At 39.7% G+C, this 25,289-nt stretch overlaps 1 protein-coding gene across 2 annotated transcripts in view; it reads right to left on the reverse strand.

Annotated features, from left to right (window-relative positions):
* The window catches only part of fhip2a (FHF complex subunit HOOK interacting protein 2), a 72,795-nt gene that overhangs the window by 20,259 nt on the left and 27,247 nt on the right, over positions 1–25,289 (reverse strand). For both annotated transcript variants that reach the window (XM_041209683.1, XM_041209684.1), the window contains 8 exons: positions 19,815–19,919; positions 18,666–18,788; positions 13,094–13,429; positions 12,323–12,519; positions 8,635–8,749; positions 7,152–7,228; positions 2,653–2,842; positions 613–782 (listed from right to left, as the gene is read on the reverse strand). In XM_041209683.1, the coding sequence (XP_041065617.1) occupies positions 613–782; positions 2,653–2,842; positions 7,152–7,228; positions 8,635–8,749; positions 12,323–12,519; positions 13,094–13,429; positions 18,666–18,788; positions 19,815–19,919 (1,313 nt within the window). The remainder of the gene's footprint in view (positions 1–612; positions 783–2,652; positions 2,843–7,151; positions 7,229–8,634; positions 8,750–12,322; positions 12,520–13,093; positions 13,430–18,665; positions 18,789–19,814; positions 19,920–25,289) is intronic.

Here is a 25,289-nt window from a genome sequence, read left to right on the forward strand (position 1 = left end):
ACTATCTTTCTGTGCCAAGTAAAGGCATTTCCCAAAATTTTCTTGGAAATTAGATTTTTGTTAACTGGCACAAGTATTTTCTTTCAGATCAGACACTAAATCATGGCACTAGCTGCCCTCATGGGTGGATGGGAACTATTCCTCAGCACTATTTTAAAAAGGAGTAAGGAGAGTGCTCCTGGTGTCCTTGCCAATGTCTGTCTCTCAAGCAACATATTCGAAAGAAAGATTAACTGGTCATTTATTACATCGCTTTTTTAATGGGCTGCACCGTGTGCAAATTCTACTGCAAATTCTACTGGGAATTGCAGTGAGGCAGTCCTCACTTATTTTCCAAGAACCCATTTTAAAATTGTTATAACTTGATTGTTAGGAGCATGTTTTTTATGCTGAGGGCTTTTGCTATTACAGAAATTGACAAGTAAAAATTAAGGATATATTAAGGAGCACACACATTAAACACACAGTAAAATGTAAAATGCTTTCTTTTAGTAAAATTTGAAATAAATTGCTGCCCTTTCCTTTTAAGCCATAACACATCAATACATATTTTAAAAATATTAATGTTAATGAATTGGTGAAAAAGAACAAATCTGACAAGAAGCAACTCACACTGCTCCTGCTATCTGTCCATTTTCAACTATATCCTTGTCCTCTTGGCAAGCTGGTTTATTCTCAACGTAGTTCCGTTCCTCCAAATTCCTTAGGACCACGCTGTAAATAATGTGCTCATTTGGCTTTTGCAATAGATGCTCAAACATTCTCAGTGTCATTATACTGATCTGTAAAATGTAGCATGCGGTACATCTTGAATCATCCCATTATTTGCAATTTTATTAAGAGTAAATTATTTTACCAAAAAGCTGCAGAATTATAAATATAGGATTAACTTCTATAACACATTTGAAACAGTTTAATACCATCAAACTATAGACAGAAGAACAAAACTAGAATACTCAAATCTGGACAACCAGGTATTTATAAGCTATTCCTTGCTGGCATTTCCATAGGTGTGATATTTCCATCCCTCATCTGCCTCAACCTCCAAAGTGTTTAAAGGATGGAGTCCAGCTCAGTCCCTTAGGTAGCAGCATTTTTCAGCAAAATCAGAATCACCTAACTGCAATTTCCTTAAGTGGCATTAGCAATTCAAACAGCAATTCTGTTAATGCATGTGGCCATTTGAGGATTTAAAGGAAATAACAATATGCAAACTTGAGGTAATCCAAAACTCTTTTGCTGTGTCCTTACACCAAGTCCTGTTTTCTCACTACCCCTGTGCTTGCTGACCTACATTAGCTCCTGGCTAAACAATGTCTTGATTTTAAAATTCTCATCCTTGTTTTCAGATCTCTCCAAGCCTTGCCCTTCCCAATTTCTGTAACCTCCTGCAGCCCTTTTGAGATATCTATGCTCAGCTAATAGTGGCCCTTTGAGCATCACTGATTTTAACTGCTCCACTTTTGATGGCTGTGCCTTCAGCTGCCTAGGCCCTAAACTCTGAAAATCCCTCCCTATGTCTCTCTTTCTCACTACCTATCTTTCCACCTTTCAGATGTCCATTAAAACCTCTTTTGGTCATCTGCTTTAATATCACTGATATTTGGCTCAGTGTCAAATTTTGCTTTATAATGCTCCTGCGGAGTGCCCTGGGACATTTTACTATGTTAAAGGCAACTGCTGTTAGCTTTCAACAGGACAATGTTTACAAAGCAAACTAACGCCACCTAGTGGCAACTATTTAAATGTAGCGAACAAGACCCATGATTTACTGCTATACAGCTTGTGCTTAGCTTACACTCGTGATTTAAATATTCCAGTCTCCAACTTGAATTAAACAAATATACACATGTCATTTAACTTTTCATGACTGGGTAATTCTATTCAAACAGATGCTTTAATGTATTTCCACTGACAATTTGTCACAAGTACTTACCCACCAGTATTTCTTAATACATTTATGAAGATATATCTCCTCCATTTACATATGAACAAGGAGCAGGAGTAGGCCACTCAGTCCCTTGCGCCTTCTCCGCCATTTAATAAGATCATGGCTGATCTGATAGTAACCTGAAATCCACATCCCACCTACTGCCCTATCATCCCCTGGCTTACTAAGTATCTATCCAGGTCTGCCTTAAAAATATTCAAAGACACTGCTTCCGCCACTTTTTCAGCAAGAGATTTCCAAAGACTCACAACCCTCAGAGTGAAAAAGGTTCACCTCGTCTGTTTTAAATGGCGACCCCCTATTTTTAAACAGTGACCCCTTTTTGGCTCAGATGCACTTGAACCATGCAAATCTTTCACCACTTTTAAACTCATTATTTGTAATTTCCTTTCCCCCAATGAGATGTTATTTTCAGCACAGGTAGGGTGAGGGAATTTGTTGCCATGCATTTCACCCATCATTTTTCCAATTTGTGTACGGTTTGGGCACAGATGCTACACTGCTCATCATTCTAATTATGTAGTGTAGGAGATGGAACAAGTTAAAAGATAACAGATTGGATTCCCTTGCCCAAATGGTCCAAGCATTTTTCACAAAAAGCTTCCACTGGAACAGTGAAGGGATATGGAAAATATGGGGATATAATTATTTATAAAACACCTGAATGCATTAAAGCAGATTTTATAGTCATCAGTATTTACCTCATCTGAAAGATGGTCACAGTGTTCTATAAGTCGATTTCGCAGATGATGCTTATTGTCTCCAGCTGTTTCAGGCTGTCTTTGTTCTCCTAAGAGGAAGAAAACTAACTCTTGTAGCATTGCATTCGACATGATCTGACGGATGATGCGATTTAGCAGCGATATTGAGGTCAAAATACCAATCTCTGATCTACACACACAAAAAAAAGAGCAATTTTAAGCAAATGATTATGGAGTCTTCATGGGCCAAAAAAAACTGTGGTATGTACCTTGAGAATAGTGTTCTTAACTTCTTCAAATAAGTACATACAAAGCAGAGCGAGTTTAAAAAATGAGAACTGAGCAACAAATAAGCAAAAGAACATCTCACAGCCTTTCACACTGTCCCAATTCATAGAACCATCCGCATCTATGTGTTCATCCTATTTCATTTGACAGGAGTGGTAAAAACCAGCCCTCCAACTTCCTAAAACCCAGTCTGTCACAATTGTTACAAAGTTCCCATTAATAAACTGGTTTAAAGATTATTGATGCATTAAATACTCATTTATGTACTGCTTTACAACAGATGGAACAAAATAGTGATATGACAACAAGCATGCCTGCAACATGTGGGAAGTCCTAGACGTTCCTTGTGCTCTGACCGACCACGTGTGCAGGAAGTGCCACCAGCTGCAGCTACTTGAGCTCTGAGTTTTGGAGCTTGAGCGGCAGCTGGAGGCTCTGAGGTGCATCCGTGAGGCTGAGAGCTTCGTGGATAGCACGTTCTTAGACGTGGTCACCCTACAGCTTATGGAAGTGCAGACAGAGGGAATGGGTGACTGTCAGTAAAGAAGAAAGGTGTCAGGCAGGTAGTCAGGAAATCCCCAGGATGCATCTCACTTGAGAACCGTTTTTGTGTGTTGGAAAACGGTGAGAGTGACGGTTCCTCTGGGGAGTGCAGCTACATTCATGGCACTCTGAGTGGCTCAGCTGCATGGGTGGTTGGGGGGGGGGTAGAGCAATAGTGGTAGAAGACTCATTAGTAAGGGGAACAGACAGGGCATTTCTGCGGCTGTAGACTTGACTCCAGAATGGTATGCTGCCTCCCTGGTGCCAGGGTCAAGGATGTCACTGAACGGCTGCAGGGCATTATAAAGGGGAAGGACAAGCAGACAGAGACTGGGGTACATATTGGTACCAACGACATAGGTAGAAAGAGGGATGAGGTCCTGCAAGCAGAATTTAGGGAGCTAGGAAAGATTAAAAAACAGGATCTCTGGATTACTTCCGGTGCCACATGCTAGTGAATATAGAAATAGGAGGTCAGTCCAGATGAATGTGTGGCTGGAGAGATGATGCAGTAGGGAGGGCTTTAGATTGGGACCGTTTCTGGGGACGGTGGGACCTGTACAAGGCGGGTGGGTTGCACCTGAACTAGAATGGGACCAACATCCTTGCTGGTGGTGTTGGGGAGAATTTAAACTAACTTGGCAGGAGAATGGGATCCTGAGAGGAGATTCAGCAGGGGGAGATGCATAGCCAAAATTAGAAGAGAGAGCAAGTGAGGCTGGAAGGCACAGAAATTATAGGCCAGTTAAGGCACAAAAGAGTTTGGCAAGGTTGGATGGTGTTTATTTTAATGCAAGGAGTGACGAATATGGCAGATAAGTTGAGGGCACAAATTAACAAATGCAAGTATGATGTCATTGCTGTCACAGAAACATGGTTGAGAGAGGGGCAGGATTGGCAGCTCAATATTCCAGGATATATGGTCTTCAGGCAAGACAGGGAAGGAGGTAAAAGAGTGGGTATGGCAATATTGATCAAGGAATCAATTACAGCAGTCAGGAGGGATGACATTTTAGAAGGCCTCCTCAAATGAAGTTATATGGGTAGAACTGAAAAACAAAAAAGGAACAATCACATTGTGGGAGTGTACTATAGGCCCTCAAACAGTCAGAGAGAAATAGAAGAGCAGATATGTAGGCAAATTTCAGAGAAGTGTAAAAATAATAGGGTAGTAATAGTGGGGGATTTCAACTTCCCCAACATTAACTGGGTTAGTCATTGTGTGATAGGTTTAGAGGGAGCGGAATTCTTAAAATGCATCCAGGAGAGCTTTTTAAGCCAGTCCTACAAGAGAGGGGCCGGTCCTGAACTAAATTTTAGGGAATGAAGCCGGACAAGTGGTAGAGGTATCTGTGGGGGAGCATTTTGCAGATAGTTTCATAACTCAGTTAGATTCAAGATTGTTATGGAAAAGGACAAGGATGGGCCAGAAATCAGAGTTCTAAATTGGGGGAAGGCCGATTTTAATAAGATCAGATATTATTTGGCCAGAGTGGACTGGGAGCAGCCATTTTTAGGTAAATCTGCATCAGAGCACTTGGACTCATTCAAGAAGGAAATAGGGAGAGTACAAGGCCAACATATTCCAGTAAAGATGAAGGGTGGAACCAACAAATCCAGGGGACCCTGGATGTTAAGGGATATACAGGATTGGATAAAGAGAAAAAGGGAGGCTTATGGCAGATACCGAGGGCTCAAAACAGCAGAAGCCCTAGAGGAGTACAGAACATGTTAGGGGGAAACTTAAAAAGGAAATTAGGAGAGCAAAAAGAGGGCATTAAAAAAACATTGGCAGGTAAAATAAAGGAAAATCCAAAGTTATTTCACAAGTACATTAAGAGTAAGAGGATAACTAAGGAAAGAATAGGGCCCATTAAGGACCATAGTGGTAACTTGTGTGTAGAGCCGTAAGACGTAGGTAGAGTTCTAAATCAATACTTTGTGTCAGTGTTCACAAGTGAGAAGGGTGACGTGGGTATGGAAATCAGGCAGAAGGACTGTGATATGATTAAAGAAATCAGCAAAGAGAGGGAGGAGGTTCTAAGTGGTCTGGCAGACTTAAAAGTAGATAAATCTCCAGACCCAGATGAAATGTATCCCAGGCTGTTGAGTGAGGCAAGGGACGAGAGATAGCAGGGGCACTGGCAATAATTTTCAATCCCTCTCTTGACCACAGGAAAGGTGCCAGATGACTTGAGGACAGCCAATGTTATTCAAGAGGGAGGAAGGGATAAACCAGGGAACTACAGGCCAGTCAGTCTAACCTCAGTGGTGGGGAAACTATTGGAAGTAATTCTGAGGGACAGAATTAATCTACACTTGGAGAGGCAGGGATTATTCAAGGACAGTCAGCATGGTTTTGTTAAGGGGAGGTCATGTTTGACCAATTTGGTTTAATTTTTCAAAGAGGTGACCAGGTGTGTAGATGAGGGCAATGCATTTGACGTAGTCTACTTGGACTTCAGCAAGACTTTTGATGAGGTCCCACATGGAAGACTGATAACAAAGGTAACAGCCCATAGGATCCAAGGCAATTTGGCAAATTGGATCCAGAATTGGCTGAGTGGCAGGAAGCAGAGGGATGTCACTGAATGGCTGCAGGGCAAGGGATGTTTTTGTGACAGGATGCCTGTGTCCAGTGGGGTTCCACAGGGAGCGGTGTTGGGTGCCTTGCTGTTTGTGGTATAAACAATTTAGACTTGAATGTAGGAGGGTTCATCAGTAAGTTCATAGATGACACGAAAATTGGTGGGGTGGTAAATAGTGAGGAGGATAGCCTTAGATTACAGGAGGATATAGACGGGCTGGTCAGATGGTTGATCAATGGCAAATGGAATTTAATCTGGATAAGTGTGAGGTAATGCACTTGGGCAGGACAAACAAGGCAAGGGAATACAAGATGAAGGGTAGGACCCTGGGAAGTACCAAGGATCAGAGGGACCTTGGTGTGCATGTCCACCGGTCCCTTAAGGTGGTGGGACAGATAGATAAGGTGGTTAAGAAGGCATATGGGATATTTGCCTTTATTAGCCAAGGCACAGAATATAAGAGCAGGGAGGTTATATTAGAACTGTATGAAATGCTGGTTAGGCCACAGCCAGAATATTGTGTGCAGTTCTGGAATCCACATTAAAGGAAGAATGTGATTGCATTAGAAAGAGTACAGAGGAGATTTACCGGGATGTTGCCTGGGCTGGAGAGTTTTAGTTATGAGGAGAAATTGGATAGACTGGGGTTATTTTCCCTGATACAGAAGAGATTGAGGGGGGACATAATTGAGGTGTATAAAATTATGAGGGGCATGGATAGGGTAGACAGGAAGGAACTTTTTGCCTTGGTGAAGGGATCAATAACTAGTGGGCATAGATTTAAGGTAAGGGGCAGGAGGTTTAGAGGGGATGTGAGGAAGAATTTTTTCATCCAGAGAGCGGTGGGAATCTGGAACTCACTGCCTGAAAGGGTGGTGGAGGCAGAAACCCTCATAACATTTAAGAAGTATTTGGATGTGCACTTGCAATGCCATGGCATACAAGGCTATGGGCGTAGTGCTGGAAAATGGAATTAGAAGTTAGGTACTTGTTTGACTGGCACAGACTTAATGGGCCAAAGAGCCTTCTTCTGTGCTGTAGACCCCTATGACTCAATAACAAAAAGTTAAACTAACTTACGTCTGAAGTAATTGTGGTTCCATAACTAGAACAAAGAATCTCTCTCGAATAGCTCTTGCCAAGGCAACTGCAGTGAGCTGTAAAATGAAGAGCAGCGCAAATAATTATACAGCTGGTGTCTCAGCACTTTGCCTCACTTGTTACTCCAAACATTTATCACTCTGAGTAGAGATGTTATTCCTAATATATACCTGTTTTCACTAAAATTAATGCTTTTGGCTTACTTTAATATTTTGGTTTACATTATGTAACAAATTAAAAAATATATATATTTTTGAGGCTGCAGAAATTGAGTTATTTTTAAACCTTGCTGCATAGCTGATCTTTACATTTGAGATCAGCTTTCTTACTTTTCTCTATACCCTACCTAATGCATATTGCTGTGCAAATGAACGGTCAAGACTTAACATAATCCCCAAGGACCTGTACGCTGTGGTTCTATGTATCTTAGCGATTTATTAGCTTTCTTAATGACTTTCCCACATTATCACAACATTGAAAATGTTGGCCTGGATTTTGCGGTTGTAATGATAGTGAAATGCTGTCCCTATAACTGTGAAACTGGCAGCATTCAGGTGTCTGCACAAACATGGTTAAGCATGGAAACCCAAAAGTTGCTGTCAGCAATTCCCTGTTCCTCCACAGGGTGCACTGTTAAATTCTGTAGATGGAACTGAATTAACTTCCACTTTTATGCTATTAGTCTTGTTGTAAATACCCCTGAACAAGTTATGCCTTGTTGAAAGAGGTTAAGTTTTTAATGGCAAGCTGCAACCCCTCTGGCTCTGAAAAGTAATTTTTCTATTTCTGGAATGTTAACCTTCTCTACGATGGTGAAAAATAAAACCTTATTATTTCTGGAATAATTAAAATATATTTTTTAAAAGTTTTTTTATGATATTCCAATTTCTACCTTACTCTCATATGTATGTCCCAATTTTTATTTCACACTCTCTCAATTGATTAAACAGGTGAAGGATAATAAGTGTTTTTTACTTCCTGGTTTGCTGTCTGTGAGAATTTTTCAACATAATTGGCTGTTTAGCCGGCTGCTGGACACCAGGGAGCCCTACAGCTTACACAAGAATGAAATTGGCAGGAAATGCGAAATCCATATCACTAGAGATCGCTAGATGCTATTCTGTGTCCATACCTTTTCTTCAAGGTCAGTGGCAAGCAGCAAAATCTGGGGGCAAGGAGTCAGCAATTTCTCCCAAATTCTTTTTTAAGTCTTCCCGCAACATTCACAATGAACAGTATACTTCATATTTATCAGCATTAAATTTATTTTGGAGTAAGGGTGAGGAAAAGATGTATATTGTAAGATTTTTACTATCAGAGGGAATCCCCATTAAAATTATGTCACTGCCTCTATGGAAACATGTTTGAGACAAGCTCTAATCACAGAATGCATTACAAAAATTGATAAAACAAAATATCAACTTTTCAATGATGAATTCACTTTTTGTTATGTTATGCAGACCTTGTGGGCTTCTTTAATTAGCTGGTCACAGTAATCCAGCCAAGATAGGAAAGAGATGAGAGCACGCTTTCCTGGAAAAGCTGTGGCATCTTCTTTATGGCTATAAGAATCTAAACTGTAATAAAGTAAAAACAAGAATTAATTTGTACAAATTATCTGTCCATAGTGTCAAGATATTTAATAGAATTTAACTTTTAAAGGATAGCGCCTTATCACACCATAATCAGTGAACACTACAGGTTAGACAATGCATCATTCTCAGCACTTCACCTTCCGACTTGGCACTTTACAGCCGGCTGGCCTTAACACTGAGTTCAACAACTTTAGATCATGAACTCTCTCCTCCATCCTCGTACCCTTTCCGACCCCCCTTTCTCCATTAATTTATATATTTAAAATATATTTGTTTTTTCCCACCAATTTCCATTATTTTGAACTGTATTTCCATCCATTGTTTCATCTCTACCTTTTAGTCTATTTCGTTCCCTTGCCCCCACCCTACCACTGCTAGGGCCATCTGTCACTTGAACGTCCTGCTTTCCATCCTTAATGTCATCATTAGCACATTTCTTAGCAAATATCACCACGGTCAACACTAACCTTTGTCCTTTTATCTATGACATCTTTGGCAATCTCTTCTTTGCCTCCACCTATCACTGGCCCTCTCTCCAGCTCTACCTGGCCCACCCCCCTCAACTAGCTTATAATTTCACCACATTTTGACATTTCCTTAAGATAATAGCAAAAAACTGCGGACGCTGGAAATCCAAAACAAAAAACAAAAATACCTGGAAAAACTCAGCAGGTCAGACCTGCTGAGTTTTTCCAGACATTTTTGTTTTTGTTCTATATTTCCTTCGTTCTGATGAAGAGTCATACGGATTCGAAACGTTAACTGTATTCCTCTTCGCAGATGCTGTCAAACCTGCTGAGTTTTTCCAGCTATTTTTTGTTTCAGATTTCCAGCATCCGCAGTATTTTGCTTTTATCATTCTCATTGTGTTTGTTGTGTGCCCCTCTACCCAGTGCCCCCACATACAACAAAAGCAAGAAAAATTAAGTTGGGCAGTTAAGGGGCTCAAAAAATGTGAATTACAAAAGAAGCTTGCAGTTGAATATGGTATCAACAAGACTACTGCATCAGACTGGAAAAGCAATCATGCCAAATATAGGAACAGCAAAATAAAGCAAGATTACCTAAAAAAAAGTCATTGCCATGAGAAAACCATTTACGCTTGATTAAAATATAAAGCTGGACAGTGTATTTTGTTTGTGGTTAATACAGGAGTAGAAAAGAAGCATAGCAGTTTGTGATCCATCCTGCAGAAGGACAAGAGTTCAATAAGGCACTGAACTGTGGTCCACAATTCACAGCCAAAGTCATAAATGAAAAAAGTATCAAGGTCTAGAATTAATTAAGACACATGTGGAGCAAAGTGCTCCTTACAACCCCAGCCTGTAGCATTACATATATAAATGACTAATCAGGAAACATGCTCAAGTTTTTAGCCCCAGACAGTCTTGAAACTCAAACAAATACCTAATTAAAATATAGACAATCACAGCCGCTTGTGAAATTCACACATCCCTTTGTTAAGGATGTACTGTCAACAGAAAAGACTATAACATACCACCTGGCTTGTCTTTCTGCTTCCCCATGGGCAATAGAGATTCAATGGGTGTTAGACAAATGTGAAGTAGATCTCATAGGCATTTCATTGTATTGTATTGGCTCTTCATCCCAAACACACAGGCTGTTCTGTTGAAGGGTCATTTGGACTCAAAACGTTAACTGTGCTCCTCTCCACAGATGCTGCCCGACCTGCTGAGTTTTTCTAGGCATTTTTGTTTTTGTTTTGGATTTCCAGCATCCGCAGTTTTTTGCTTTTAGCACAGACTTTGGCTGTATGAAATTCTCATGACTTTAAAAGCCACAAAACACTATGTTTTACCGGCTTAACACACCACATTATTTGGAAAAGGGCTCTGGACTTGTAACAGGTCACATGGGTAAAGCAGCCAGGTTTGTTACCTGCTTTTAAAATATAACAGCAAGAAGCTGTTCTAAAACAGACACCACCTAAATCATCGAACCAGCAGCAAGACAGCAATGCAGCCAAGGTAATCTACAGCTATACCTTGCAAGTGGGAGAAGGGCTCTCCCATCATCCTGTTCCAGCCTCAAGTTCAACTGAGAGCCAACCTCCTGCCGGTTCAACTACAAGAAACATCACATCTTACTGAGAATCCTCTGCTTTTACAAGACCTTCACTCTAGCTAAAACATCAATTCATCAAAGAAACCACTGACCAGCTACGAAAGAGACTGAAATAATTCCAGATTGTAATTGTATTGTTTTTTTCCCTACATCTATATCTAATCTTTTTATGTGTGATAGTGTGAGAGATGTCGCATTTAAATCTCCAGGGCAAGTATGTGATAATAAACAATCTTTATTTTCAAATTAACAGAAGCATGCTCCTAGAAACATTTAAATTGGGACAAACCACTCTGGGGGTAAGAAAACACACTAACTTCACACATTAAAAGGCTTTGATCATGGACAACAATAAAACACAAAAGTTCTGTCTGCGACAACTTATTAAAACATGAGTTATATTCCATGCAATTTGAGGCTGCCCACTCCACTGCTTCTCTTCAGTCAGAATCAAACCTAAGCATCGTTTAGTATACCACAGCTTTCAATGCAAAGTAAAAATTGCCTCCTCGTGAAAAAGGTATATATATATATATATATATATATATACATATATATGTACATAAAAATCTATAAATAAAATATGCCTTTGTCTGCACTGTCTTTCAATTGATTGGCAGAAGGTATGGGACAACAACCCAAAATTACATGTCTTTCTCACAAGTGGATGCAGCATCGGCTAGGCATTAATATCTTGTACTGCAGCCAGAATTGAAATTGCTGATTTGTCAGTGTGAACCAGCATTCAATGAAAACTTTAAAAAAAACACTGGATTATATTTACAGTTTTACTTCAATTGTACATTTTGCTTGAAGCTAATGAAATGTTTTAAAAATTCTATTTATCGAGAAATCGTCAAAATTTGATTAATGGAAACTAATGTTTGTTTCCTCACCAGCACCCTGCCTGCTCCAAACACTTTCATGATTTTGACTACTGGAGGACATCAGTACTCTCTATATTGTAATCAAGTTGCCATGTATTATTTAATTCGACAGCAAGTACAATACCATGAGAGAGCAGGGTGCACTTTTTGTCTTTCCTGTAGCCTCCCTATAATTGTAGCAGAGATTTCAATAGTTAAAGAAACATAATAATATGAGATAAAAACAAAAACAAAAAAACTGCGGATGCTGGAAATCCAAAACAAAAACAGAATTACCAGGAAAAACTCAGCAGGTCTGGCAGCATCGGTGGAGAAGAAAAGAGTTGACGTTTCGAGTCCTCATGACCCTTCGACAGACGTTCTGTCGAAGGGTCATGAGGACTCGAAACGTCAACTCTTTTCTTCTCCGCCGATGCTGCTAGGCCTGCTGAATTTTTCCAGGTAATTCTGTTTTTGTAAAGAAACATAATAGTTGAGTGTTCCATTTAGCAAACGATCACTGCAAACTGTCGGAATATATCTGCTCAGTACTGCTTGCACGTGTCAATACACCCTTTACAAAAACATTGAAGATGTTACTCACCCCCAGTTGACCGACTCCAAAGATTCAATATCCATTGGGTCTATCGACTGCGGGAGTGCTCTATAAAGCGTGCCCAGTCTTTCTGTAAGCAATTGGCATAGAGAAGTGTTGTCAGTCAGGCACTTTGCAGCTGCTGGCTCTGGCAAACTAACTAGCAGCATTAGACCTTCAGATGCTTTAACAACAATTCGACCATCCTGAAATGCAAACAGAAAAACAACTGGTTGGTGTTACAGATACAAAGAATACAAACTCATAGCATAATTCAACTAATTTTCCTTAACGGGCCATTAGTTATCAACTGCATTTCTAAAGTAAACCTTATATAGAGCTGTTCTTAGCACTTTCCATATTTTCATGATACAATTTTTATTGCACGCTTTCAAGAATATGGCAACTACTACACTAGCTACAAGGTTAAGTAAGTAGAAGTTTTCTTCTAGCATCAACTTTGTAAGTGGACTTTAGCAGCTTTTTAATAACAGTTTTGTGATGCAAAATAATGTGTTTGTAAAAACATTAAAATAGAATGTTTAAGGAAGTAAATATGAACCCCAATATTTCACTATTGTTATTTTTCCCAAACTGCCTACCACTTCATAGTAAACTAATTGTTCATTTTTCTCATTCCAAACCAAGGCAGATGCAGTAGTATACTGTATTTGCATATTTCCGACAACTTGTTCCAAAAGTACTACCATAAAAATCTGACCCTGAGCAAGTCAGCAGCAAATGAAAATGGTCTACATGCACATTTAAAAGTACACCTACCGGGCTTTTACTGAGGTTTATTAATGAATTCACTAGATTGTAATCTTGATTTTGACAATGATCAGAGGACCTTGCAGTGGCTGTTTGTGGGGAAAGGGTCATGGCATTTAATGATGCAGATAGATCAGTACTGTTTTGAGATGACTCGCTGCTGCTGTCCAATGGGCTGATTACAGCTTTACAGCTGGCATTGAAAAGTTCTGTCTTTGTGTTGGCGTCAGAAGATTGGGCATGTTCATTCTCTGATGATATGTCTTCCGACATGACTGTTTTGTCTGAACTGTCTGCTTCTGTTTTCTGTGAGCTGGCACCTCCTATAGCTCTTGGAGATTTGTTCTAGAAAAGGAAAACATTTGGTTTTTAATGTAAAGCTAAAGAAGAATCTAAGCAGCTTAGGAGAGTAATTAAGGCTCTGGTTTGTTGACTCAATAACATACAAGCAAAACGTTGATCTGTTCAAGCAAGCTCCTAAGAAGGGTGAACATTTGTGGAACCACTCTCAGCATGAAATTATAGTTTCCATCAACCTACCCACAGACCACATTGAAGGGAGAAGATGTAGAAGACTTCTGGTGTATGCCGGTCTGTTTTTATCGATTAGACTGATGTAAATAGAAAAAGCAAGGATCTGATAAGCTATTTTTCTTGGTACCCAATCAAATTTTAGATAGTTTACAACAAGCCTAGCTTTTGAACAGTGTATTTTCATTAAATATATTTATTTCAAAACCCCATTAAGAACATTAAAAACATCAGTTGTAAATCAGGTCAGTTACATTTGAAGTAAAAAAACGTTTACGATCAAGACCCAGCAGAACAATACTGGGAAATTGAACACTTTTATATTTGGAACAGGACTCAAGCCGCAAACATAAGTATGCAGCTCAGTGCTAGGGTTTTTAATTTAAAATTACTTTAAACAGATGGAAATAGTTTTAGACTAGTTTCAGCAGCCATAAACAAAATTTAAATCCACATCCACGTCAACTTTCCCATTTCTCAAGTTTGTAATGCCAAAGAAATCTTGGTGTACTGATTTAGGCAGTACCTACTAACAAGGCAACAGCACTAGAAACTGAACTTTCCAAACAACCAGGCCCACAATATTCAAACAGAATAAATCAACAAAAATGAAGATAGCATAACTGGGACCATGTCACTGGGGTTCAAAGTTCCACAGTGATGCAGCTCAGGGTTGCAAGTTGGACATTGGCCATTCATCTCTAATCCAGGTCAAATTCAGAATGGATTGGTGCAATTAAGTCCCTAACATTTCCTAGCTGTAAGGGTTGTTCATGAAATAGTGCCAAACTGCAACATACAAATTTTATTCAAGTTTTTTTGAAAGTAAACTAGATCACTTCTATAGTATTTTAGTAATTACAAAGGGTGTTTTAATATTTGGTCAAGTCTGTTACTTTGTTTCAAAACTTTGCCCTTTCATTTAACTCTTCAGTTATGATTTACAGTTAGCTGTTAAGATTTATTTCTTTGGGTATTTTTAAAAATTTGTGCATGGGATGGGAGTGTCGCCTGCAAGGCCAGTATTTATTGCCCATTCATAATTCCCTTGACAAGTGCATTGTCAGCTGCCTTCTTGAACCACTGTAGTCCACGAGATATAGGTATATCTGCATTGCTGTTGGGTAATTCCAGAATTTTGACTCAGTGATGGTGAAGGAACAGCAATATAATTCCAAGTCAACATGGTGTGTGACTTGGAGTTGGACGTAATGGTGTTCCCATGCATCTACTGCATGACCTTCTAGGTGGTAGAGGTCGCAAGTTTGGAAGGTGCTGTCAAAGGAGTCTTGACATGTGGTTACAATGCATCTTGTAGATGTTCTGGAGGTGGAGGGGGGGAATGTTTAAGGTGCTGCATCGGATGTTATTCAAGTGGTTGCTTTGCCCAGGATGCCATTGAGTTTCTTGAGTGTTGTTAGAGCTGCACACATCCAGGCAAGTGTACAGTATTTCACCACACGCTGATTTATGCCTTGTAGATGGTGGACAGTTTTTGAGGAGTCAGGAGAGAAGTTATTCACCACAGAATTCCCAGCTTCTGACCTCCTTTTGTAGCTGTGTATTTGTACGGCTGGTCCAATTAGGTTTCTAACCAATCGTAACCCCCAGGATGTTGATAGTGGAGAGTCAGCAATAGTAATGCCGGTGAATGTCAAAGGAAGATGGTTAGATTCTCTATTGTCAGAAATGGTCATTGCACTTGCGTGGTACAAATGTTACTTGCCACTTAGCAGCCAAGCCTGAATATTGGCCTTGTCTTGCTGCAAACAAGGACTGACTCAGTATCGAAGGAGTTGCAAATGGTACTGAACATTGTGCAAACATCCCCACTTCTGTTGGAGGGAAAGCCATTGATGAAGCAGTTGAAATGGTTGGGGATAGGGCATTAGACACCAGTGTGAATCTGGTTGGCTCTGGGCAAAAGCAAAAATATTCAGGAATGGTAAAAAATCAGCTAAACAGTGGGAACTGTTGGAGGGTTATCCTTCTAAAATTCAATTATCTTGAGAGTAAAACTGTTAATTGTGCTCTTTCACAGCGCTTAACCATAGCCCACACAAATGCTGATGAGGAAGCCATGCAGTTAGTGTAATCTGGCTGCACGTGTATCCTGTTGGACTACAGGACAAGATCTTTGCTCACCTAACAAACAGCTTTTAGAATAGAAAAATGCTGGAAAGTTTCATGTATTATTTTACCAAAAAAAGGTCAAAATATAGGACTTAATAAACATTAGGGATAACAAAAATCTAGTTGTGATTTAAGATTCTGTTTTAGTTAGGCTTGGAACCATGGCATATTATTATAGTAAGGTCTCAACATCTTCTATTTTCAGTTAGATAAGTAAATTACTTCAACATTTCAGATCCTAAAATTAAAAACATTATAAAGATACTATTCAGTATATTTTAATTTTGAAGGGCTATTTAAACATCTTGCCAACAGATTATACAGGTACAATTTCTGTTAAAACACTCCTCAGAATCCCCACATGGTTGCGTCATTGTGAATTTTTAAAAATCAATTCTTTAAAAAGGTATATATTCTTCAATGATGTTAATAGTTGGTTTACAGAAACATACAGATTTTTGTTGAGTAAGCTGCAGTATTAGTAAACACTGTCATAGCATTTTTAAAAACTTTAATTCTGCTATAAGTATGTATTGAAGAATCAATACAAACTCATCTGTCAGATGGGATCAAACTATAACCTAAAGCAAAGTCATGACACTCCACAACAAGTGACTTTTGTTTCAGTTAAACTGTGTCTTTGTCCTGGAAAAGTCAACATTGATCCTGTAGTGTAACATTTCATATGTATAAACAGAAACCAATTCTAAACGCAATCATGATAAATCCTGCAAACAAAAAAAAACTCTCAGGTTTTAGTAGTTGGGGATAAAAATTCTCCAAAGCGTAGTGATTATAAAAATGGATGGAAGATTCATTAAGCGCAAACTATCATCAGAAAAACCTGCAATGTCTATTTTGTTTAAAGCATGCAATTTTCAAGTTGGGTATTGCAAAGAAGAATCTTTTCGGTTTCAGGCCAATTTAAGATAAACATTTTACGCAATAAGTATTTAGGTAAAACTCAAACTGAATGTTTCACAAAACTAGCTTGTTCTATTCTATAAATAAACCTAACCTACATGGTTTCCTCCTCAGTGAACAATAACACAGGTCTGATTTTTAAGCAAGTTTGATCAAAAGTAAAAATAAATTAGTACCAACTGGGTGCAAAAACCTTTTTCCTATCATCTCTCTGCAGTACTACCTATAACCAGGAAATCCTCTGCACATGAATTAATTTGTACAGTAATACTTAAATTTGGGTTGTTGAGAAATAGATTTTACCAGTAACATTATAACTACAGTTTGCCATCTTGCTTAAGCATTCAATCTTACACAGGACAAGAATTTACCTGTGTTTCACCCACTCCAATTGTATACTTTATATGCCATCCATGGTTTTCTCTCCTCCACATTGGGCGGAGCAAAAACAGATTAGGTGAGTGCTTCGTCAAACACCTTCATCCCTCACCAATTTACTTTCTTTTTCCAATTCCATTATCATTTATTACATTTTTGGTCTTTTATTCTATCGTAATGCAATGCACCACAAACTCAGGGAACAGTACTTCATCTATCTATTATGTGCTTCCCCTTAAATGTCTCTATGCTACTCACAGTGGTAACCACTCTTTGGGTAAATAAGTTTCTCCTGAATTCCCTGTTGGATTTATGAGTAACTATATTAAACTTTGTTGGATAATAATTTGGGTGGATGCAGGAATCAGGATGGATGTTAATCAGGATAACTATAGAAATATATGGAGTTTACTTGTGCTTTGTGATGACAGTGAGCGTGCTGTAACTGTGTGAAAGTTGAACATAATAATATAGTTTTGGAGTATAATATTTTGAAACAGCTAATCAATGTTTTGGAATGTCCAAACAGGTGATATTGTATAAGAAAGTACCTTGCTGTGTGGAAATACTCCTGGAAAATGCTGGGGTTTGTGGACATGCAAGTATTATGGTTCCCAGATCTCAGCTGTTATTAGATAGGGATAGTGTATGCTGGTTGAAAAGTAACTGATGTTTAACAATGCTAAATACCAGGACAGCAAAAGGACATAATCTCTTTTGACATGTGTTATAAAGTTCATGGGAAAGCTGAGAAACAAAAGGGAGTTACAGAAGAGCTGTCACATATCAGTGGCAAGAAAAGGTATGAAGGGAGAAAGTCTCTAGGTCGACGGGGAGTTGCTTTAAATTTTCCATAACAGAAAGAAGCACAGCTTCTAGAACAGCGATGATCACTGTGTTCTGTTGGTAAGGGTGCCCTATAGCAGTAATGTTGGACAGTGACCTCTTACTGTTCTGATCATGCTCCTGCTTGGCCGGTAGTCAAAGTCTGTCATAAATAAAAATCAAATTTTTAATAAAAAATATATACATTTGTAGTGGTGTCTAATTTGACAGGCCTAAACAAAAATTATAGTTAGAGACTTGGTACATATCATTTGGCTAGTAGTTTTTACATTTGACTGGCTTGCTTGGCTAGTTCAGAAGGCATTAAGGGTCTAGCATGTAGTATAGGTCACGTAGGACATAATAGGTAGAGATAGCAGATTCTCTTTCCTATCGGAAAGATATCTGTGAATCAGTTGGATTTTTACGAATATAACTTTCATGCTAACCAACAAATACCAGAATTATTGAATTCTACTACATCACTACAGTACTTTACCCTATTTGGAACTTTGACCTAGAACACCAATAACAATTTAACTGCATACTTAATACTTGAGTAAGATAGTTTAAATAGTTAATAGCAACTTCCTCACATATACATTAAAATATGTAACCTATTGAGAAATGGAGGGAGGCACCAGGCACAAATTTTCCATCAAGGTTTTTTTCTGGTCAATAATGGCATTACATCATTTATTTAAGAAATTCAAAGATAATAAAAGGAACAACGAAGAGCTATGCATTAGTTATACAGCTTTATGAAATGGTTACAGCCTGATATACAAACCTCGAGAAAAAAGTTGACCAAATAGGGATCTTGCTTCAATTTTGCACAGACTATACAGAGAAATTGTATTTCTTCATTTTCTGTTGGGGCAGCAAGAACTTCACCACAAAGTCGAATTAATTTCTATAGAAAACAAATATGTAGCAGAAAAGTGGAATATTTTTAAAAAATAAATCATTTTTTAAAATGAAAATATTTTGTACATTTACACTAAATAAAGAGGTACTGATCCATATGGACCAGGGAGATGCTAGGTTCAATCTCTGGAACGTTCTTAGCCAATTTCAATCAGTGTGGCAGCAAAACTTCAGTTAGCCAAATTGAAAAATGAGTTAACTGGTGAGCATTTATCACAACATTGGTTTATGTCAGGGTAAAAAAAAGTGGGATAAAGGCAAAATACTGCGGATGCTGGAAATCTGAAACAGAGTTTTTCCAGCATTTTTTGCAATAGAAAGTGGGCTTCAGTTTCTGAATTTCTCTCCTTTTTCTGCAATATCCCAATCTTTAATCCAATAATTCATGCTGATATACAGTTCGAGTGCCAGTAATCTTGGGTGCCTTGATGAAGGAACCATTCTCCATGCACAAGTGTGACAGCCAAGGCCAAGGTTTGTTCAATAGACAGAGGCATACTGCTACCCATTTTCTGGTGCTCCTTCCAAATGGATATCCTTCACGTATACGTTTAGATTGTAGGAAATATCACAATAGACTTTGGACCAGTGCACAACTGACATCTTCAAAAATATAACTTGCAGTATGGGTTACTGCATTGCAAACAGAAGTAACTTTTCCTGCCCTGCCTGGGATTTTATGACCAAATCTATACAACAATTGTTGTACACATAATGGACACCTAGCTCATCATGGAACGGCTCTAAACTTGGGAGTTCCTTATTTGCTTTACGCTGGACAAAGCAATTACCCACCAAGCTAATGGGTGAAAAATTATGTCTTCATTTTTAGTGACTGACAACTGTTTCTGAAGTTTTTTTTATAACATTCTCCATTCAAACTAGATCTGCTGCCAGTTCACCTGTTTACATCACAGAAAGTGTGCATTTGTACAATTCTAAAAATATTTAGCACATCACTGTGAAAGAATATCTGCAGCTGTCACTTTTAGATGCTGTAGCGAGATCATACCTGGACAGGTCTGTGGACATTTATGTGTGGCAGCAGGGGTTGTTTGATCCTTCCTAGTAATTTTGTATAGAAAATCAGGACCTGTTGCTTCATTCCTGGCGGGCACTACAAACCACACAGAAGAAAGTAACAATGAAAAGTTAAACTCACTTGAGGAAAATAAATTCAACAAATGACTCAAATTTCACAATATAAACAACTGCTTGGTTACAATGTGTAATGCACGCACAGTTAACTGAAATGACACTGATTTTGTTTCATCTATACTTGGGTCAATGGCATCATTTTGGCTTAATAATAGAGCCAACATTTCCTTTAGAAAAAACTCTGCATTAGCCGGGTTCTTTTTTATTTCAATCTTGACGACAGCAATTTTATTTCCAATAACGCTGACACTCAGCTTTTCAGTTGATGTAAAGATTATTCTGGGATTTCTCAACATGAAACATGCATGATACAACTGGCATCCTGTCCCTCTTTTGCATGCTTTCTACTCATTACCTGTCAGAGAAGTCCTGAGTTACCAGTATGCCTATAGGAATTATGCATTTGTATGTACAAATGAAAGAACTTAGGAAGAAAATATATTACATTTATTGAACAAAACAACTTTAAGGGCTTAATTAAAATCACTCCTCAGTAAAAAATAACATTTCATGGTTGTCTAAATTAGTCACATTTTCATAAATTCAAGCAAAAAATATAATAATTTGAAATAATGATGAACAGATACAAGAAATTTAAAGGCAATTTTGACATACATTTTTAGTAGCATCACTTAAACGTTGATTTTATTTTAAATTCATAGTTGGTTCTCACTAACAAAATAACTAATCTGAAGGTTATATGCTAGTCATTTTATTGATCAGGGAAGATCAATCGTTACAATCTGAGTACAGGAAGTCCTCACTTAATGTCATCCCACAAAGTGACATTTCACATTAATGTTGCTCTCCAATACCCTGCATTCGCACAGAATTTTTCTGTTTCACATTAAACCCGTACACCTGGACATTCCTGTGTAACTTCCATGTTGAGCCTCCAAGAGCTGGGTCTTGGGTGAGGTGGGTGCAGGCAATCTTGAGAGGAGAACTGAACCTCAGACAGACTGGAAACAGACCAGATTTTTTTATTTGTGCTGGAGCTGAGGTTGCAATATTCTGTAATGGTCTCCAGTAGTCCCTTTTAAAAACCACTAGTTAAACACTCATCACTTTGTATAGATGGGTAATGTGCATGCAATATTATAATCAGGTGAATCAGCAAAACAGTTATCGTCCCAATGTCATCTTGGTTGTCTTGAATTGTTGTGATATTATTCATTTATTTTTCCCATAAAATTAATTCAGAATGAGCCAAAAAAAGCCAGTGATTACGAAGGCTTCCTGTTGAGAAAAGACAGCAAAAAGCTGTCAACAAGACAGCAAACAAATTGGATGAATTAAACGCCAAGGATGTTGCAGAATTACTTGTCTCCCACACAGATATAATGATTAAAGAAATGAAACAACTGAGGGATGTAGAGGAGGGCGGGGGGGTGAGCAAGGACAACCAGCCAAGACAGTTAGCTCAAAATCAATGCCTTGAAAAAGCTTGAAGAGGCAATGACCATATTGATGAAGACGACCCTAACAGAGAACATAGTTCAAGAGTGAACAGAAGCATTAACAAAGCAGTCAACTGCTACAGGGATCTCTACAGAGAAAAGAAAAAAAGTCAAGTGCAGCTGTCACTGGAAAAATTTCTGAAAAGTCCCACTGTACAGTACCCTTTAAAGAATGTTGAGAAGAGTCCTATTAATAGTCCTCACAAAACTCCTCCCAACCTCCAGTAAATCCCAACCCCACCAGCACTCATCCACTCCCCTAAGTGGGACAGTTTCACAGCTTGGTGAGTACCCAAACTTTGTTTTCTTAGCTTTCTCACTGTAGGATAAATTTCTTGTTGATGTTCTTCATTTTTCTTAACTTTGTAGTGTTAATGTATATGTTTGCATAGAAATGTATATTTCAAAAGCTTTCCACTAGGAAAGTAACCTCTATTTATTTATAACATTGCGTCTATGGGAAAATTATGTTTTGCACATTGGATGTTTTCCTGGAGCCCATTAACAACGTTAAGCGAGGTCTTCCTGTATAGAATACTTGCACTTTAGCTAAAAGGAGGCAATGGCTCTGCTTTCTCAGTTCTCAGGTCACTGGTACGAATTTGGTTTGATAATACCTGCACACCTTCTTTTCAAAACAGGTGAATAAGGACAAATATCATGACAACTATTGAAAACCTGGATAAACTTTCTGGAAGGGAGTCTGCACAATTCAATGTGATGAGTTATTCCAGGGAGAAGTTTGCTCCCCATTAAGAATCCACTGTTGTTTAGTTTGCAATTTTGTTTGTTTCATAATGTCAATATATTCTTATGCTGCAGAAATTTATTTTCTAAATTGCCAACGTGAGTGCTATATTGAAAGAAATATCAAACATCAACTCAAAACAGACTTTTAAATAGATTTGAAAACATTTAACTCTAGACCTGCTGCTTTAAACCGGAAATTTGCAGAGGGTGCTTGCTTAGACCAGGAATTATGTCTGTGGTTGGTTGAGGTCAGATAAGAATTATGTGGATTCTACTGAACAATGAAAATCTCTAATTCTCTTTTTTCCTACTTGAGCAATTTACTGCATGGAAGATAATTGTAAATTAGTTTCTGTAGACATGAGAAAATCCTTTTTAAGAAAAAAAACTGGCATTTATATAGCGCCTTCCAGATCCACAGGATGTCCTAAAGAGCTTCAAAGCCATGAACTGCTTTACCAAGTGCAGTCATTATTTTGTAGTCAAACTTTGGCAGCCAATTTGAACATTGGTGGATTCCACAAACATGAGTTAAATGACAAGTTTATCGGTTTCTGGAAATTCTGAATGAAGGATATCTGTTAACCAGGATGCCAAAGCTCCCTTGCTCTTCTATAAATAGTGCCATGCGATCTTTTACATCACAAAAGGGAACCAGCTTGGTTACCACCTAAATACTTCCTCCCTCTCAATGGGAGTGACCAAAGGCAGAATTTTCTCGTTGGCGTGCAGGGGTGGGTCCTGCATGCTGATGTGTAAAATGATGCATGGTGACATTGGGCGTGCGTCCCTAAGTCATCACGTGCCTTCGTGATATTTCGGTGGGCAGGCGCGTAATGATCTCCGATGCGTGCCTGCCATTAATTAATGGGCCAGTTAAGGCCCTTGAGCCACTAATTGATGACGATTTTTTGAGGCCCGTGCGATATTTAGATTGTCACATGGGCACAACGGGTAGGCCATATTTTTAAAAACCTCATCCACGGGCAGGATAAGAGGAGTGATTAGGATCGCAAATGGTCTTTGGTAGACATTTAATGTTTAAATTTACTGCTTCTTGCCTGTGTGAGCAGGAAAACTTCAAATCTCTTCACAGCTGCTTGGACAGGAATAACAGGCTTCGGTCAGGACTCTGGAATAAACATCATTTTTGGGGCCTTGCTGGTTTCAGGAAGCCTTCCCTTACCTGGGAATGGGAGTTGTGCTATCCACTGGAGACACCTCCTCTAAGGAGGAAAGGAGGGCTAGAAGGGGGACGAGGCCAGGAGTCCATATTCAGCCTCCAGGGGAGCCACCTTTGAGAGGACAGGTGTAGGCGCAAGGGACACAGGGCCAACAGGAAGTGCAAGATGCCACTATCCTGCTGCCAGGGTTTACAGGCAGCGAAGCAGCTGCCTCAGTATGTCTGAGGTGCAGTGCTGAAGGAGGCTCTGTCTCTGAAGGGAGACAGTGACCTCCATCTGTCAGATGATAGGCCCTGAGATCTGCACCAACTGTGTGGGTGGGTACCCCATGCCACTGGCGTTGAAGATCACGGCTGCCCTCAACTTTGATGCCTCTGGGTCTTTCCAGATGTGATCTTTGCGGAGTCTCCCAGTCAGCTGTCCACACTTGTGTCAAACAGGTGACAGATGCTCTGTTCAGATATGCATTGACTTTCATTCACTGTCGCTGGTATGAGGCCAGCCAGACCGAACGAGCCAGAGGCTTCACAACAATTGCTGGGTTCCCCGGCATCCAGGGCACAATTGACTGCACACATGTGGCCAACAAGGTGCCAGCAGCTGAGCTGGGTGCCTTTGTCAACAGGAAGGGATTCCACTCCTTGAATGTGCAGATTGTGTGTGACAATAGGATGCAGATTCTGCAAGTCCGTGCAAGGTACCCAGGCAGCTCCCATGACGCTTACATCCTGAGACACTCCCAGGTGCTGAGGCTCTTCAGTGCTCCAGCCCGGCTGGATGGATGGCTGCTGGGTGACAAGGGCAATCCCCTCAAAAGGTGGCTCATGATGCCCCTTCGCCATCCAAGAACAGAGACTGAGCAGTGATACAGTAGGAACCATGCCTCCACAAGGGCTGTGGTAGAGAGAGCCATCGATCTGTTCAGGGAGCATGCTCCAATACCCCCCAGATTGTGTGTTGCTGATAGTGGTTGCACACTGCGCTCTCCACAATCTGGTGCTGGAAAGGGGCGACGCAGTGGAGGAAGGGGATGTAGATGCAGATGCTCCTGCTGCACATGATGAGTCCAGTAGTGGGTCTGAAGATGAGCACACTCAGGAAAACACTGACGGGAAAGACGCAGACCTGGGCAACCTCCAGGAAGGCAGGGACGCCCAGGAGGCTTTAATCCAACGAAGCTTCAGCTAGCCCACCACAGATGGGTCTCCAACACACGCCAGGGCTGCAGACTCCATACTTGATACCTGAGAGAAACATCTGCTTGGTTAGGAACATTAACTATGTGCCTTGTCAATAATGTTTAATGACAAACACGTCACTCATAACATTATGGGTTTCTGTCCATCTGCAGAAGTAAGGAATCACCCTGAGCCATGTTCACATATGAAGCATTTAATTAATTCACAAAATAAAACAGAAAAGAAACTTAATTCAATGATGTTGAGCAGCACATTAAATTATAATCAACTAGTAGCAGGGCAACATAAAACTACCAGCAAGAAGCCCGTGCTGTGCCTAAGGTGCCTTAATTTTACGTTTTCGGGTGCTACGTCTAGGTGCTCCCCTTGCTGGCACTGGCATTCGAGACAGTCTGCTCACTCTATTGATCTGTTGGCCTCGATGACCTTGGTGGGCGTCCTCTGCCCTGTGGAGCCTTTGATGGTCCAGCCTGGGAGGGAGCAGCCAGTTCCATGGCTGGCATCTCCCCAGTCACCACAGCCTCATCAGGCCCTACAGTCACTGGCAGAGGGGCAGAGGAGCTGCTACCCTCATCCGGAGTGCCCTGAGAGGAGCCGCAGAGATGACAGGCAGCTCGTGCGCCGACATGAGGTTGTTTCGAACCTTCCTACTCACCATTGATGGATGGGCACCTAGCTAGGATACTGGGTGCCCAATCCATCTCCCCACTGGCACTGACCAGCTGAGGTCAATGCC

Source organism: Carcharodon carcharias, chromosome 17 (assembly GCF_017639515.1).
Source record: "Carcharodon carcharias isolate sCarCar2 chromosome 17, sCarCar2.pri, whole genome shotgun sequence".
Lineage (NCBI taxonomy): Eukaryota > Metazoa > Chordata > Chondrichthyes > Lamniformes > Lamnidae > Carcharodon > Carcharodon carcharias.